We start from the raw sequence: 18,467 nt of genomic DNA, 5'->3' as shown, positions 1-18,467 counted from the left end.
ACCAGAGTAACTACAAAACACAACCAGAGCAACTATAAACACAACCAGAGCAACTACAAAACACAACCAGAGCAACTTTAAATGCAACCAGAGCCACTATTAACACAACCAGAGCAACTTTAAACACAACCAGAGTAACTACAAAACACAACCAGAGCAACTACAAAACACAATCAGAGCAACTATAAACACAACCAGAGTAACTACAAAACACAACCAGAGCAACTACAAAAACAACCAGAGCAACTACAAAACACAACCAGAGCAACTATAAACACAACCAGAGCAACTTTAAATGCAACCAGAGCCACTATAAACACAACCAGAGCAACTTTAAACACAACCAGAGTAACTACAAAACACAACCAGAGCAACTATAAACACAACCAGAGCAACTATAAACACAACCAGAGCAACTACAAAACACAACCCGAGCAACTATAAACACAACCAGAGCAACTACAAAACACAACCTGAGCAACTATAAACACAACCAGAGCAACTTTAAATGCAACCAGAGCCACTATAAACACAACCAGAGCAACTTTAAATGCAACCAGAGCCACTATAAACACAACCAGAGCAAATTTAAATGCAACCAGAGCAACTATAAACACAACTAGAGCAACTATAAACACAACCAGAGTAACTACAAAACACAACCAGAGCAACTATAAACACAACCAGAGTAACTACAAAACACAACCAGAGCAACTATAAACACAACCAGAGCAACTATAAACACAACCAGAGCAACTACAAAACACAACCAGAGCAACTTTAAATGCAACCAGAGCCACTATAAACACAACCAGAGCAACTTTAAACACAACCAGAGTAACTACAAAACACAACCAGAGCAACTACAAACACAACCAGAGCAACTACAAAACACAACCAGAGCAACTATAAACACAACCAGAGCAACTACAAAACACAACCAGAGCAACTATAAACACAACCAGAGCAACTACAAAACACAACCCGAGCAACTATAAACACAACCAGAGCAACTACAAAACACAACCTGAGCAACTATAAACACAACCAGAGCAACTCTAAACACAACAAGAGCAACTTTAAATTCAACCAGAGCCACTATAAACACAACCAGAGCAACTTTAAACACAACCAGAGCAAATTTAAATGCAACCAGAGCCACTATAAACACAACCAGAGCAACTTTAAACACAACCAGAGTAACTACAAAACACAACCAGAGCAACTATAAACACAACCAGAGCAACTATAAACACAACCAGAGCAACTACAAAACACAATCAGAGCAACTATAAACACAACCAGAGTAACTACAAAACACAACCAGAGCAACTACAAACACAACCAGAGCAACTACAAAACACAACCAGAGCAACAATAAACACAACCAGAGCAACTACAAAACACAACCCGAGCAACTCTAAACACAACCAGAGCAACTATAAACACAACCAGAGCAACGACAAAACACAACCCGAGCAACTATAAACACAACCAGAGCAACTCTAAACACAACCAGAGCAACTCTAAACACAACCAGAGCAATTATAAATACAACCAGAGTGACTATAAACACATCAAGAGCAACTATAAACACAACCAGAGCAATTATAAACACAACCAGAGCAATTATAAACACAACCAGAGCAACTTTAAACACAACCAGAGCAATTATAAACACAACCAGAGCGACTACAAAACACAACCATAGCAACTATAAACACAACCAGAGCAACTATAAACACAACCTGAGCAATTATAAACACAACCAGAGCAATTATAAACACAACCAGAGCAACTTTAAACACAACCTGAGCAATTATAAACACAACCAGAGCAATTATAAACACAACCAGAGCAATTATAAACACAACCAGAGCAACTATAAACACAACCTGAGCAATTATAAACACAACCAGAGCAATTATAAACACAACCAGAGCAACTTTAAACACAACCAGAGCAATTATAAACAACCAGAGCGACTACAAAACACAACCATAGCAACTATAAACACAACCATAGCAACTATAAACACAACCAGAGCAACTATAATCACAACCAGAGCAATTATAAACACAACCAGAGCAATTATAAACACAACCAGAGCAACTTTAAACACAACCAGAGCAATTATAAACAACCAGAGCGACTACAAAACACAACCATAGCAACTATAAACACAACCAGAGCAACTATAAACACAACCTGAGCAATTATAAACACAACCAGAGCAATTATAAACACAACCAGAGCAATTATAAACACAACCAGAGCGACTTTAAACACAACTAGAGCAACTATAAACAGACACTGGAAAACTAAAACATGCATTTATGTAATTGAACTATGGTGCTGCTCACTTGTTTGATGAATGTTCAGCACTAAACACTGTAGAAAGCTCAGAAGAGTCCACATACCATAATAGGGCCCCTTTAAAACCACAACCATGAACACAATCAGAAGATTTGCCCATGATTAACTTTATGGTGCATTTAAGGAATATCTTATAAATCTATACTCACTCACAGCTATTTAAGTCAGTAAAATATCCTCCTTTGTTTTAATTGATAAAAATAGTCCTCGTTTGGTGAACATCAGATGTATATAAAAATTGCCACGGCCATGCTGAATGATGTACCAGCTTTCAGTACAACAGACTGAGCTCAAATCTTTGACTTGTATGAAATTGCAGCTGAAAACTCTCCTGACAGGAAGCTGATCCAGTTCCCAGGAAGCGGGTCATGATGTTTTATTTAACCTTTATTTAAGCAGGTAAAAAATGTTTGAGAACCAGTTCTCATTTGCAAACATGACCTGGCCAAGAGGTCCCAGCAGGAATAAATAACGTACATTCATACAAACATACAACTGTGCATACACAAGAACCACAATACAACAATAGAAAAAATACACCTAACAACGCAGAGCTAGTACAAATATATAAAAATGAAAGGGGGAAGGGAGTAGGTTTCAGTATATGGGCCAGATCTATGTGAAAAGATAAGCATAAGTGAGAGTCAGCATCGTCAGCAGGAACAAGTGTTGACAATAATCTGTTGAAGTCTCTGTCTAAACAAAGAAACAGATATCAGAGATGGAAGTTTAAGAGTGTTCTGCAGTGTGTTCCAGTCATTTGCAGCAGAAAAGTGGAAGGCGTTACGGCCGAAAACAGTGGAAGTTTTGGGAGTAATGAGCTTAATAAATTCGGTTGACCTGGTGTGATGAGTGCTCAGAGCGAAGTGGAGGAGAGATGACAGATAGAAGGTGTCTTGTATAAGACTGACTTGTAAATAAAAAGAAACCAATGATGGAGTCGCCGGGTGTGAAGGGAGGGCCAGCCCACCAGTTTATAGAGATCACAGTGGTGGGTGTGGAAAGGGGCGTTTGTGGCAAAGCGTATGGCTGAGTGGTAGAGAGTGTCTAATTTTTTAAGGGCTGTGCTTGTTGCCATTTTATAAATGATGTAGCCATAGTCAAGAATTGGAAGTAAAGTCAATTTGACTAAAGTGCATTTGGTTGCGTGGGTGAAAGAGGCTTTATTACGGTAAAGAATCTAATCTTTTATTTTGGCTTAAAGATTATTGATGTGGGTGATGAATGACAGAGATGAATCCAGCCAGATGCTCAGATATTTATAGGAATTGACATATTCCAAAGCCGTGCCATCTAAACAGGTGAGTATTGGTAGGGTGTCAGCGCCAGTTTTCCGACTAAAAAGGATGCACTTTGTTTTACTGGAGTTGAGGCGAAGGTGGAGGTTGTGGAAGGACTGCTCTACTGAAGTGAGGCTGAGTTGATGAACAGCTGCTGCAGCTTGTGGAGAGGGGCCAACTGAATACAAAATGGTGTCATCGGCGTACAGGTGAATCCGGGAGCTGCCAGCAGCTTTATCTATGTCATTGATGTAAATGGAGAAAAGGGTGGGGCCCAAAATAGACCCTTGAGGCACACCTTTGGAAATAATGAGTGGTTCTGACATGATATTTTCTGCTTTCACCAACTGGGCACGGTCAGAAAGGAAGCTGGAGAACCAGTCACAGCAGGAGATGGACAGACCAGTATTGGAGAGCCTTCGTAGAAGGATCTTATGGTCAACTGAATCAAAGGCCTTGGCAAGGTCGATAAAGGTGGCTAAGCAGACCTGCTTAGAGTCTAGCGCTGTGATGACGTCATCCAGGACCTTCGCGGTGGCTGTTATACATCCATGGCCAGGCCGAAAGCCAGACTGCAGATCAGACAGAATGTGGTTTGAGTCAAGGAAGCAGTTTAGTTGTTTGAGCACTAGCTTCTCCAGGACCTTGGCTAAACACGGAAGTATTGAGATGAGTCGGTAGCAGTTTGGATCAGTGCCAGAGCCACCTTTGAAGAGTGGAAAAACCATGGCTGATTTCCAGTCAGAGGGGAGGATAGAGTACTGTGAGGACCTATTAAACAGACTTGTGACAGGTGCTGCAATAATGTGAGCGGCTGCTTTCAGGAACATGGGATGAAGACCATCAAGGCCAGCAGATTTGTTTGGATCCAGCTTAGTGAGCTCATCCTGCACTTCTGAGATGGAGAGAGGTGTGAAGGAGAAAGGTGTGTTGTTCAATGGAGAAGGCTGAGAATCTAATGAGGCTGAGGCGGCCTCACTTGCTGAAGCCAAGTCTGGACCTGAGACAGGGGAAACTTGGGTTGCATTGACAAAGCGATGGTTGAGGAGTGAAGCCATACAAGCCTTATCAGTAATAACAATGTCATTGAATATCATAGAGATTGGTAGCTGAGGGGAGGCAAGTTTATTCTCCATGATCTTGACGGTTTTCCAGAACTTCCTCGCATCAGAACCGCAGGTGGAAAATTTCTCCTTAAAATGGGAGATTTTAGCGTTCCTGATGGCCTGTGTTGTTTTATTCCTGAATTGCCGAAAGGCAAGCCAGTCAGCCGGAGATTGTGTGGAGCAGGCTTTCCGCCAAAGGGTGTTCTTATGATGGACAAGCTCAGCCAAGTCATGGGAAAACCAGTGGCTATAACGATTCTTGATTCTACATTTTCTCAAAGGAGCATGTTTATTGACAATTAGACTGAATGTATTTTTGAAAAAGCACCATGCCACATCCAGGGAGGGAGCAGAGCCAACTCTAGGTCACCGCCTCAACATCCTGAAGAAAGGCTTGCATATTAAGATTCTTGAGAGAGCCCTTGGTTACAATGACTGGGGGTCTTTTAACTGAACAGCCAATGCGTACACAGGCAATAGCACAGTGATCGCATATTTGGCTGAAAACACCAGACTGATAGTTAGATGGGGTGTTGGTGAGAATGAGGTCAATCAGCGTAGAAGATGAGGGAGATTTTAAATTTGGTCTGGTGGGCTCAGATGTAGGACGTGTGCTGTTCGAATCACAGAGAGAAGAAGAAGCAGCTGTCAACACTGCAGATTTCACCACATCACCTCCTCATGTCCCGTTTATCCTGCCAAGATGTGGCTTGTCCAGTTTCATAACAGCAGCCTTTTATTCTCTGACATGAACTCTTCCTCCTCCTCTGTGTCACTCTTTACCCCTCATACCCTCCTCCTCTTTAAAGCACCGTGCAGAGCCGAGTGAGCAGAAGCTGGAGTATCAGCTGAGAGCAGTAGCTTGTTTCTCATGTAATTGATGGAGGATCTGAGGGAACGAGGACCATCCAGGTCTTCCTTTACAACAGGTAAGACCAGGTTCTGTCCGTCCTGTCACATGACTGGCAGATCGAACTCAGTTCAGGGACAACCAGACTTATTTCCAATCTCTTTAAAAACAGACACGAGGCTTTAAAACCTGACTGATGTGTCAGACACTTCTTCAGTTTTCTTTACAAACCACTAAAACTTTGTCTGATCGAGAACTTGGAGTGTTTTTAGCTTTACATCTGTGAGCAGAGGTTTGTTTGGTTTCACATCATATCTGAGCTTCACCAGACCTGACAGGGTTGCCAGATCCAGGGACAGAAACAGGAAAACGCTTTATTCCTACAGGCAAGAAGCACCTGCGTTGACAGAATAACAACCTCTAGTGGCTGTTGGAGGAAGTGCATGTGAAGAATGTAGAATGTAGTGAGTGTTTGTGGGTATGGCACAGGGGAGGGTGTGAGTGTGGGGTTATATGGGGTGCAGATTACAGTAGGTGAGGGGTGGGGGAAGGGGGTCGATGGCATCCTGGTTCCCGGGGTGTGCGGCTGGAACATCGGGGTGTGTGCTGGCCTACGCTGGGTGGTTGTCTGGGGGGGCCTGGTCCTCCTAGGCATGGTGCGAGCCCTCTGCCTTTGGGGCGGCAGCCTCTGGGCTCCTGGGGCCCTTCGCTTGGGCTGCCCTGGTCTGCCTCTGGCCTCCGTGGAGGCGTGGTCGCATTTGCACGATCTCACTCACCACCCTTCATCACTGATCACTCCTCTTCCTCATTCTCTGCATGCTGACACAATCACTGAGTTGTCCAGTGGGTTTATTTACTAAGACATAATTCTTCTTTTTATTTTTCCTGTGAGTTAGTATCTGGTCGCTGTTATGTCTTTTTGATTTGGTTATTATTTAAAAACTCTTAATGACTAGTTTTTTTCTGTGTGTATGTTTTTGCTTTTGTAAAAGTTGTAGGAAATTTTCTGGTGTGTTCATGTACAGGTGTAACAGTTTGTTGTCTGGTGATGGTGTGGACTGAAGGGTCGTTTCCTTCTGTCTGTGATCTTTTTGTCTCCTTTCTTCTTTCCCTTTTACATCTTTTTGCTATTTTCCATCTTTTTCTGTCCCCTCCGGTCAGGTCCAGCAAGATCACATAGATTCCGTGATTCAAAGTAAATAAATAAATCAGATTATCAAGAGGAGCCTTACCCATAGGCCTCCCCTTGGCAGAGCAAATTTGTTCAGCACGATACAGCAACCAGATTATCATTTTGCTGCTATGATGCTGGACAGGACAATTAAATAAATAAATAAATAAATAAATAAACTGCTACCAGTCTCAGATGTATGTACATATTTATACATTAAAACAAACGACTACATTACCGCCATCATTACTGGCATCTAGCAGCTTTTCTCCACAACCATCTACTGTGAGCGGCAGCGTCTCGCCGAAGACCCGACTGGAAGGGATTCTGGGATTCGAACTTCCATCTCCTGCATGATAGACGGATGTTTTACAGATTGATATCTGTCCGTACGATCCGACTCCTCTGGCGTTTCTTCCTTCTGATGACAGTGTCTCCACCTGCTGCCACTATTCTGTCGTTCTGACACCAGTAACGTCCACGCCGTGTCCACCAGTTACACATTTTTACCTTTTCCAACGTGGTCCATCAGGATCTCTGTCTCACACCCTGAAAAATTCCACTTCTTCCCTCTTTTTCCCTCCCGAGCCACCATGGAAATGATGTGATGAATATGAATTGCAGGCGTCCACCTGACCATTTATAGCCACCATGTGGGCGGGGCAAGGTGTTCCCTCACCTGCACCCGCTTTAGAGTTGATTCTGATTGCTGACCTCGACTCTGGACGTTGTGAGGTGGTGGAGGGAATACTTCAAAGACCTTCTCAATCCCACCAACACGTCTTTCAATGAGGAAGCAGAGTCTGGGGTAGCTGGTGCTGGCTCTCCTATCTCTGGGGCTGAGGTTGCTGAGGTGGTTAAAAAGCTCCTCGGTGGCAAGGCCCCGGGGGTGGATGAGGTCCGCCCAGAGTTCCTTAAGGTTCTGGATGCTGAGGGTGACACGCCTCTGCAGCATCGCGTGGACATCGGGGGCAGTTCCACTGGACTGGCAGACTGGGGTGGTGGTCCCCCTCTTCAGAAAGGGGGATCAGAGGGTGTGCTCCAACTACAGGGGGATCACATTCCTCAGCCTCCCCGGTAAGGTCTATTCAGGGGTTCTGGAGAGGAGGGTCCGTCAGATAGTTGAACCTTGGATTGAGGAGGAGCAGTGTGGTTTTCATCCCTGTCATGGAACAGTGGACCAGCTCTACACCCTCTTCAGGGTCTTGGAAGGGGCATGGGAGTTCACTCAACTAGGTGCTTTGTGGACTTGGAGAAGGCCTTCGACTGTGTCCCCCGGGGACTCCTGTGGGGGGTACTCAGGGAGTATGTTGTGCCGGACCCACCTGTATGAGCAGTCTGGTCCCTGTACAACCGGTGTCAGAGCTTGGTCCACATTGCCGGCAGTAAATCAGAATTGTTTCCAGTGCGGGTTGGACTCCGCCAAGGCTGCCCTTTGTCAACGATTCTGTTCATAACTTTTATGGACAGAATTTCTAGGCACAGCTGAGGTGTTGAGGGGATCCGGTTTGGTGGTCTCAGGATTGGGTCTCTGCTCTTTGCAGATGATATGGTTCTGTTGGCTTCATCGGGCCGTGATCTTCAGCTCTTACTGGAGCGATTCGCAGCCAAGTGCAAAGCGGCTGGGATGAGAATCAGCACCTCCAAGTCCGAGACCATGGTCCTCAGCCGGAAAAGGGTGGAGTGCTCTCTCTGGGTCTGCAATAGGGTCCTGCCCCAAGTGGAGGAGTTCACGTATCTCGGGGTCTTGTTCACGAGTGAGGGAAGGATAGAGCGGGAGATGGACAGGCAGATCGGTCTGCAGGGATGCAGACTCTGCATCGGTCTGTCGTGGTGAAGAAGGAGCTGAGCCAAAAGGCAAAGCTCTTTATTTACCGGTCGATCTACGTTCTTACCCTCACCTATGGTCACGAACTGTGGGTAGTGATCATAGGTGAGGGTAGGAACGTAGGTTGTTAATACAAGCGGCCAAAATGAGTTTTCTCTGCAGGGTGGCCGGGCTCTCCCTTAGAGATAGGGTGAGAAGCTCGTTGATCCGGGAGGGGCTCAGAGTAGAGTCGCTGCTCTTCCACATCGAGAGGAGCCAGATGAGGTGGATCGGGCATCTGGTCAGGATGCCTCCTGGACGCCTCCCTGGTGAGGTGTTCCAGGCACGTCCCACCGGAAAGAGGCCCCGGGGAACACCCAGGACACGCTGGATGGACTACATCTCTTGGCTGACCTGGGAACGCCTCGGGATCCCTTTGGATGAGCTGGTGAATGTGGCCGGGGAGAGCGAAGTCTGGGTTTCCATGCTTAGGCAGCTGCCCCGCGACCTGACTCTGGATAAGCGGCAGAAAATGGATGGATGGATGGATGGATGATCAGGTTTTAACTGAATCAGGTTTTATCTGGATCAGGATTGAACTGGATCTAGTTTTAACTGGATCGGGTTTTAACTGGATCGGGTTTTAACTGGAACTAGTTTTAACTGGATCAACAAATGCATGTGGACTCACTCATGTCAGAAATAAACCCCCTAGAATGTGTCTAAAGGATGGCGGCACAAAGACATCTATGTGCATCCATCATGTTGTTACTAATGCTCCAGAGCTATGTAATAAGATAGAGTCTGTTCCCATCGGCAATAGCGACCATAACCTGATCATAGTCGCGATCATCATAGATCATCAAACTGTTAATTAATGATTTATGATGTGAAAGAAATCTGTTGGTCAGAAGTGTTGGCAGCAAATAATCCAGACTGTTTCCTGCTGAAAGTTTAATAATTTATTTTTGCCTCTGGTGGAGAAACGTGCACCATTAAGGAAGTTAACAGTCAGGAATGCCGTAACACCCTGGTTAGACACAGAAATAAACGAAGCTATGAAAATGAGAGATTGGTGTGAACTAAGTAACACGGTATTATCTCTAATGTTACTAAAGATCTTTGGTCACACACCTGACGCAGTGACGCAATGCTTGTTTTATCTCTGTTCAGTAAAGCTTCTCGTTAACAGCAAACAGCTGTCCCACGTTATTGGTTCAAGTAAGAACATGACATGGCATCAGAAGTGCTGTGTAGCTATACCAAAGGCTCTAAAGGTCCGTCGAGTAGAAAAAGGGAGAGATGATCATCAGGCGAGGGCAGGAGTTAGCACAGCAGCTAGCATTCCCAGCAATGCGTTCAGTGTACAGCCACGGCAGCACTTTGATTTTTCCAGGTGATGAGCTCATAGAAGACAGAATAGTTGTGTGCTTGGCAAACACAAGGCTGTCTGAGGGCATGCAAATGGAAAAGGACTTGGACTTGGAGGAAGCCGTAAATCTGGCTAGACAATCTGAAGAGAAAAAAGCAACAAACTGCACTAAGAAATGGAGGCAACATGATGCAAATGAATGTGAGCTCAATGGATAGACAAGGCAAGGCAGTTTATTTCTACAACACATTTCATGTACAGGACCATTCAAAGTGCTTTATATAAAACAAAAGCATTAAAGATATTAAGAAATAGTAAAAGGCAGCAACACATAGCAAGAATCACAATAAAATCATAAATTACATTAAAATGATTTAAAGCAAGATAAGTTAAAAGTTACCATGCAGATTTCCTGCATAGACGCATGAGAAAAGAAATGTTTTTAACCTGGATTTAAAAATGTCTACATTTGGGGAAAGTTTAATCTCCACTGGCAGTTTGTTCCACTTGTTTGCAGCATGACAGCTAAATGCTGCTTCTCCATGTTTAGTCTGGACTCTGGCCTGGACTCTGGCCTGGACCTTGGTCTGGACTCTGGTCTGGACTCTGGCCTGGACTCTGGTCTGGACCCTGATCTGTACTCTGGTCTGGACCCTGGTCTGCACTCTGGTCTGGACTCTGGCCTGCACTTTGGCCTGGACTGTGGTCTGTACTCTGGTCTGGACTCTGGTCTGGACCCTGATCTGGACTCTGGCCTGGACTCTGGTCTGTACTAGTTGACCAGAGTCTTTGGATCTAAGAGCTCTGCTAGGTTTATATTCTCTGAACATATAACAGATGTATTCTGGGCCTAAACCGTTCTGGGATGTAAACAATCAGAAGAGTTTTAAATCTCTTCTGTGACTGGAAACCAGTATGAACTAGAAACCAGTGTAAACTAGAAACCAGTATAAACTGGAAACCAGTATAAACTAGAAACCAGTGTAAACTAGAAACCAGTGTAAACAAGAAACCAGTATAAACTGGAAACCAGTATAAACTAGAAACCAGTGTAAACTAGAAACCAGCGTAAACAAGAAACCAGTATAAACTGGAAACCAGTATAAACTAGAAACCACTGTAAACTGGAAACCATTATGAACTAGAAACCAGTATATACTAGAAACCAGTGTTAACTAGAAACCAGTGTAAACAAGAAACCAGTATAAACTGGAAACCAGTGTAAACTAGAAACCAGTATAAACTGGAAACCAGTATAAACTGGAAGCCAGTATAAACTGGAAGCCAGTAAAAACTAGAAACCAGTATAAACTAGAAACCAGTGTAAACTAGAAACCAGTGTAAACAAGAAACCAGTATAAACTGGAAACCAGTGTAAACTTGAAACCAGTGTAAACAAGAAACCAGTATAAACTGGAAACCAGTATAAACTAGAAACCAGTGTAAACTGGAAACCAGTATAAACTAGAAACCAGTATAAACTAGAAACCAGTGTAAACAAGAAACCAGTGTAAACTGGAAACCAGTATAAACTAGAAACCAGCGTAAACTGGAAACCAGTATAAACTAGAAACCAGTGTAAACTGGAAACCAGTGTAACTGGAAACCAGTATAAACTAGAAACCAGTGTAAACTGGAAACCAGTATAAACTAGAAATCAGTGTAAACTAGCAACCAGTATAAACTAGAAACCAGTATAAACTGGAAACCAGTATAAACTAGAAACCAGTATAAACTAGAAACCAGTGTAAACTGGAAACCAGTATAAACTAGAAACCAGTGTAAACTAGAAACCAGTATAAACTGGAAACCAGTGTAAACTGGAAACCAGTGTAAACTGGAAACCAGTGTAAACTAGAAACCAGTGTAAACTGGAAACCAATGTAAACTGGAAACCAGTATAAACTAGAAACCAGTATAAACTGGAAACCAGTATAAACTAGAAACCAGTATAAACTGGAAACCAGTGTAAACTGGAAACCAGTGTAAACTAGAAACCAGTATAAACAAGAAACCAGTGTAAACTGGAAACCAGTATAAACTAGAAACCAGTATAAACTGGAAACCAGTATAAACTAGAAACCAGTGTAAACAAGAAACCAGTGTAAACTGGAAACCAGTATAAACTAGAAACCAGCGTAAACTGGAAACCAGTATAAACTAGAAACCAGTGTAAACTGGAAACCAGTGTAACTGGAAACCAGTATAAACTAGAAACCAGTGCAAACTGGAAACCAGTATAAACTAGAAACCAGTTTAAACTATAAACCAGTATAAATTAGAAACCAGTATAAACTAGAAACCAGTATAAACTAGAAACCAGTGTAAACTGGAAACCAGTGTAAACTGGAAACCAGTATAAACTAGAAACCAGTGTAAACTAGAAACACGTATAAACTAGAAACCAGTATAAACTGGAAACCAGTATAAACTAGAAACCAGTGTAAACTGGAAACCAGTGTAAACTGGAAACCAGTATAAACTAGAAACCAGTGTAAACTGAAACCAGTATAAACTAGAAACCAGTGTAAACTGGAAACCAGTATAAACTAGAAACCAGTATAAACAAGAAACCAGTGTAAACTGGAAACCAGTATAAACTAGAAACCAGTATAAACTAGAAACCAGTGTAAACAAGAAACCAGTGTAAACTGGAAACCAGTATAAACTAGAAACCAGCGTAAACTGGAAACCAGTGTAAACTGGAAACCAGTATAAACTAGAAACCAGTGTAAACTGGAAACCAGTGTAAACTGAAACCAGTATAAACTAGAAACCAGTGTAAACTGGAAACCAGTATAAACTAGAAACCAGTATAAACAAGAAACCAGTATAAACTAGAAACCAGTATAAACTAGAAACCCGTGTAATAATAATAATAATAATACATTTTATTTAAAGCGCCTTTCAGGGCACCCAAGGACGCTGTACAAACAAATAGTAAAACATTAAAAGTACAGGAGAGGCAGACATATACAACACAATCTAAAAATCTCAACATAAAGGGCAGAGTGGCGAGGATGTGATTGAAAATAATGTTACAGAGAGTATGCTGTTCTGAAAAGATGAGTTTTGAGTTTGGAAATGAAGATGAGGAGAGAGTCGGTATTGCGGAGGTCAGGAGGAAGTGCGTTCCAGAGCTGCCCCATGGTGCTGAGACGGGCAGGAGGGACAGAGAGATGGATAGAAGAGGAGGAGCGAAGACATCTGGAAGGGGTGACTATGTGGAGAAGATCTGAGAGGTAAGGGGGTGAGAGTTTATGTATGGATTTGTATGTATGGAGGAGAATCTTGTATTCTATCCTGTACTTGATGGGAAGCCAGTGGAGTTCTTGCAGGATGGGAGTGATGTGATGAAAGGAAGGAGTTCGGGTGATGATGCGGGCAGCAGAATTCTGAACCATTTGGAGTTTCTGAAGGGATTTTTGTGGGAGGCCAAAGAGGAGAGAGTTGCAGTAATCCAGGCGGGAGGTGACAAGGCTGTGCACTAGGATAGAGGTGGTGTGGGGGGTGAGGGAGGGGAGAAGACGGTTGATATTGCGCAGATGGAAATAAGCTGAGCGGGTGATGTTATTGATGTGTGAGGTGAATGATAAGGTGCTGTCGAGGATGACACCCAGACTCTTGACCTGAGGGAGGGGGAAACTGAGGCGCTGTTGATGGTGAGGGAGAAACTATTAACTTTGGAAAGGGTGGATTTGGTGCTAATGAGGAGAATTTCAGTTTTATTACTGTTCAGTTTTAGGAAGTTGGTGGTGAACCAGGATTTTATTTCCAGGAGACAGGCAGAGAGGGAGGTAGGTGGGAGCGTGGAATTTGGTTTACAGGACAGGTAGAGCTGGGTGTCATCCGCGTAACAGTGGAAATAGATATTGAATTTACGGAAGATGAGACCAAGGGGGAGGAGATAGGTGATGAATAGAAGAGGCCCCAGGACAGAACCTTGGGGCACACCTGTGGAGACTGGGGAGGGATCGGAAGTGAAAGATTCGAGTTTGATGAACTGAGAGCGGCCACTGAGATAAGACTGAAACCAGAGAAGGGGAGTAGAGGTGACACCAAGTGAGGAGAGTCTGCTGAGGAGGATGGAATGGGATATGGTGTCAAAAGCAGCACTTAAGTCAAGGAGGATGAGAATGGAGAGAAAACCAGAGTCAGCTGCAAGGAGAAGGTCATTGGTAATTTTAATAAGGGCTGTTTCTGTGCTGTGACGGGGGCGAAAACCAGATTGAAAAGGCTCGTAGAGATTATTGTTGGATAAATGGGAATGAAGTTGAGAAGCGACTGTTTTTTCCAGGATCTTAGACAGAAAGGGCAGATTGGAGATAGGACGGAGGTTATTGAAGTCATTGGGATCTGACCCAGATTTTTTCAGAATGGGGGTGATTGAAGCAGTTTTGAAGGAAGATGGAACAACACCAGTAGAAAGGGAGTTGTGAATAATGGCAGTTATGAGGGGAAGCAGAGAGGGGAGTGAGGATTTGACAAGAAGTGTGGGCATGGGATCAAGGTGGCACGTAGAGGGCTTTGATTTTTGGATGAGGCCTGTAATCTCAGATGGATCAGGGAATAGAAAATGAGAAAAAGGTACAGTCTGCATGACGGGGTCAGGTGTGTGAGGGGACACAGAGTTGGAGCAGAGGTGTTGGTGGATGTTGGAGATTTTCCAGTGTAAACTGGAAACCAGTATAAACTAGAAACCAGTGTAAACTGGAAACCAGTATAAACTAGAAACCAGTGTAAACTGGAAACCAGTGTAAACTGGAAACCAGTATAAACTACAAACCAGTGTAAACTGGAAACCAGTATAAACTAGAAACCAGTGTAAACTAGAAACCAGTGTAAACAAGAAACCAGTATAAACTGGAAACCAGTATAAACTAGAAACCAGTATAAACTAGAAACCAGTGTAAACTGGAAACCAGTATAAACTGGAAACCAGTATAAACAAGAAACCAGTATAAACTGGAAACCAGTATAAACTAGAAACCAGTGTAAACTGGAAACCAGTGTAAACTGGAAGCCAGTATAAACTAGAAACCAGTATATACTAGAAACCAGTGTTAACTAGAAACCAGTGTAAACAAGAAACCAGTATAAACTGGAAACCCTTGTAAACTAGAAACCAGTATAAACTGGAAACCAGTATAAACTGGAAGCCAGTATAAACTAGAAACCAGTGTAAAGTAGAAACCAGTGTAAACAAGAAACCAGTGTAAACTGGAAACCAATGTAAACTGGAAACCAGTATAAACTAGAAACCAGTGTAAACTAGAAACCAGTATAAACTGGAAACCAGTATAAACTAGAAACCAGTGTAAACTAGAAACCAGTGTAAACAAGAAACCAGTGTAAACTGGAAACCAATGTAAACTGGAAACCAGTATAAACTAGAAACCAGTGTAAACTAGAAACCAGTATAAACTGGAAGCCAGTATAAACTGGGAGCCAGTATAAACTAGAAACCAGTGTAAACTAGAAACCAGTGTAAACAAGAAACCAGTGTAAACTGGAAACCAATGTAAACTGGAAACCAGTATAAACTAGAAACAAGTGTAAACTAGAAACCATTATAAACTGGAAACCAGTATAAACTAGAAACCAGTGTAAACTAGAAACCAGTGTAAACAAGAAACCAGTATAAACTGGAAACCAGTATAAACTAGAAACCAGTATAAACTAGAAACCAGTATAAAGTGGAAACCAGTATAAACTAGAAACCAGTGTAAACTAGAAACCAGTGTAAACAAGAAACCAGTATAAACTGGAAACCAGTATAAACTAGAAACCAGTGTAAACTAGAAACCAGTGTAAACTAGAAAGCAGTATAAACTTGAAACCAGTGTAAACTGGAAACCAGTATAAACTAGAAACCAGTGTAAACTGGAAACCAGTGTAAACTAGAAACCAGTATAAACTGGAAACCAGTATAAACAAGAAACCAGTATAAACTGGAAACCAGTATAAACTAGAAACCAGTGTAAACTAGAAACCAGTATAAACTGGAAACCAGTATAAACAAGAAACCAGTATAAACTGGAAACCAGTATAAACTAGAAACCAGTGTAAACTGGAAACCAGTGTAAACTGGAAGCCAGTATAAACTAGAAACCAGTATATACTTGAAACCAGTGTTAACTAGAAACCAGTGTAAACAAGAAACCAGTATAAACTGGAAACCCTTGTAAACTAGAAACCAGTATAAACTGGAAACCAGTATAAACTGGAAGCCAGTATAAACTAGAAACCAGTGTAAAGTAGAAACCAGTGTAAACAAGAAACCAGTGTAAACTGGAAACCAATGTAAACTGGAAACCAGTATAAACTAGAAACCAGTGTAAACTAGAAACCAGTATAAACTGGAAACCAGTATAAACTAGAAACCAGTGTAAACTAGAAACCAGTGTAAACAAGAAACCAGTGTAAACTGGAAACCAATGTAAACTGGAAACCAGTATAAACTAGAAACCAGTGTAAACTAGAAACCAGTATAAACTGGAAGCCAGTATAAACTGGGAGCCAGTATAAACTAGAAACCAGTGTAAACTAGAAACCAGTGTAAACAAGAAACCAGTGTAAACTGGAAACCAATGTAAACTGGAAACCAGTATAAACTAGAAACAAGTGTAAACTAGAAACCAGTATAAACTGGAAACCAGTATAAACTAGAAACCAGTGTAAACTAGAAACCAGTGTAAACAAGAAACCAGTATAAACTGGAAACCAGTATAAACTAGAAACCAGTATAAACTAGAAACCAGTATAAAGTGGAAACCAGTATAAACTAGAAACCAGTGTAAACTAGAAACCAGTGTAAACAAGAAACCAGTATAAACTGGAAACCAGTATAAACTAGAAACCAGTGTAAACTAGAAACCAGTGTAAACTAGAAAGCAGTATAAACTTGAAACCAGTGTAAACTGGAAACCAATGTAAACTGGAAACCAGTATAAACTAGAAACCAGTGTAAACTAGAAACCAGTATAAACTGGAAACCAGTATAAACTAGAAACCAGTGTAAACTAGAAACCAGTGTAAACAAGAAACCAGTGTAAACTGGAAACCAATGTAAACTGGAAACCAGTATAAACTAGAAACCAGTGTAAACTAGAAACCAGTATAAACTGGAAGCCAGTATAAACTGGGAGCCAGTATAAACTAGAAACCAGTGTAAACTAGAAACCAGTGTAAACAAGAAACCAGTGTAAACTGGAAACCAATGTAAACTGGAAACCAGTATAAACTAGAAACAAGTGTAAACTAGAAACCAGTATAAACTGGAAACCAGTATAAACTAGAAACCAGTGTAAACTAGAAACCAGTGTAAACAAGAAACCAGTATAAACTGGAAACCAGTATAAACTAGAAACCAGTATAAACTAGAAACCAGTATAAAGTGGAAACCAGTATAAACTAGAAACCAGTGTAAACTAGAAACCAGTGTAAACAAGAAACCAGTATAAACTGGAAACCAGTATAAACTAGAAACCAGTGTAAACTAGAAACCAGTGTAAACTAGAAAGCAGTATAAACTTGAAACCAGTGTAAACTGGAAACCAGTATAAACTAGAAAGCAGTATAAACTTGAAACCAGTGTAAACTGGAATCCAGTATAAACTAGAAACCAGTATAAACTAGAAAGCAGTATAAACTTGAAACCAGTGTAAACTGGAAACCAGTATAAACTAGAAAGCAGTATAAACTTGAAACCAGTGTAAACTGGAATCCAGTATAAACTAGAAACCAGTGTAAACTGGAAACCAGTGTAAACTGGAAACCAGTATAAACTAGAAACCAGTGTAAACTGGAAACCAGTATAAACTAGAAACCAGTATAACCAAGAAACCAGTATAAACTAAAAACCAGTATAAACTAGACACCAGTGTGAACTGGAAACCAGTGTAAACTAGAAACCAGTGTCAACTGGAAACCAGTATAAACTAGAAACCAGTGTAAACAAGAAACCAATAAAAACTAGAAACCAGTATAAACTAGAAACCAGTGTAAACTGGAAACCAGTATAAACTAGAAACCAGTATAAACTACAAACCAGTGTAAACTGGAAACCAGCGTAAACTGGAAACCAGTATAAACTAGAAACCAGTGTAAACTGGAAACCAGTATAAACTAGAAACCAGTATAAACTAGAAACCAGTGTAAACTGGAAACCAGTATAAACTAGAAACCAGTGTAAACTGGAAACCAGTGTAAACTGGAAGCCAGTATAAACTAGAAACCAGTATATACTAGAAACCAGTGTTAACTAGAAACCAGTGTAAACAAGAAACCAGTATAAACTGGAAACCCTTGTAAACTAGAAACCAGTATAAACTGGAAACCAGTATAAACTGGAAGCCAGTATAAACTAGAAACCAGTGTAAACTAGAAACCAGTGTAAACAAGAAACCAGTGTAAACTGGAAATCAATGTAAACTGGAAACCAGTATAAACTAGAAACCAGTGTAAACTAGAAACCAGTATAAACTTGAAACCAGTATAAACTAG

General features: G+C 41.7%; 1 protein-coding gene across 1 annotated transcript in view; it reads left to right on the top strand.

Annotated features, from left to right (window-relative positions):
* The first annotated feature begins 5,609 nt into the window (after positions 1 to 5,609).
* The window catches only part of kcnv1 (potassium voltage-gated channel modifier subfamily V member 1), a 63,693-nt gene continuing 50,835 nt past the window's right edge, over positions 5,610 to 18,467 (top strand). The window contains exon 1 of the mRNA XM_041987744.1: positions 5,610 to 5,691. Within this exon, the coding sequence (XP_041843678.1) occupies positions 5,643 to 5,691 (49 nt within the window). The 5' untranslated portion in view covers positions 5,610 to 5,642. The remainder of the gene's footprint in view (positions 5,692 to 18,467) is intronic.

The sequence above is a fragment of the Melanotaenia boesemani genome, chromosome 6 (assembly GCF_017639745.1).
Source record: "Melanotaenia boesemani isolate fMelBoe1 chromosome 6, fMelBoe1.pri, whole genome shotgun sequence".
Taxonomy (NCBI): domain Eukaryota; kingdom Metazoa; phylum Chordata; class Actinopteri; order Atheriniformes; family Melanotaeniidae; genus Melanotaenia; species Melanotaenia boesemani.
This window is presented reverse-complemented; position numbering and strand designations above follow the sequence as displayed.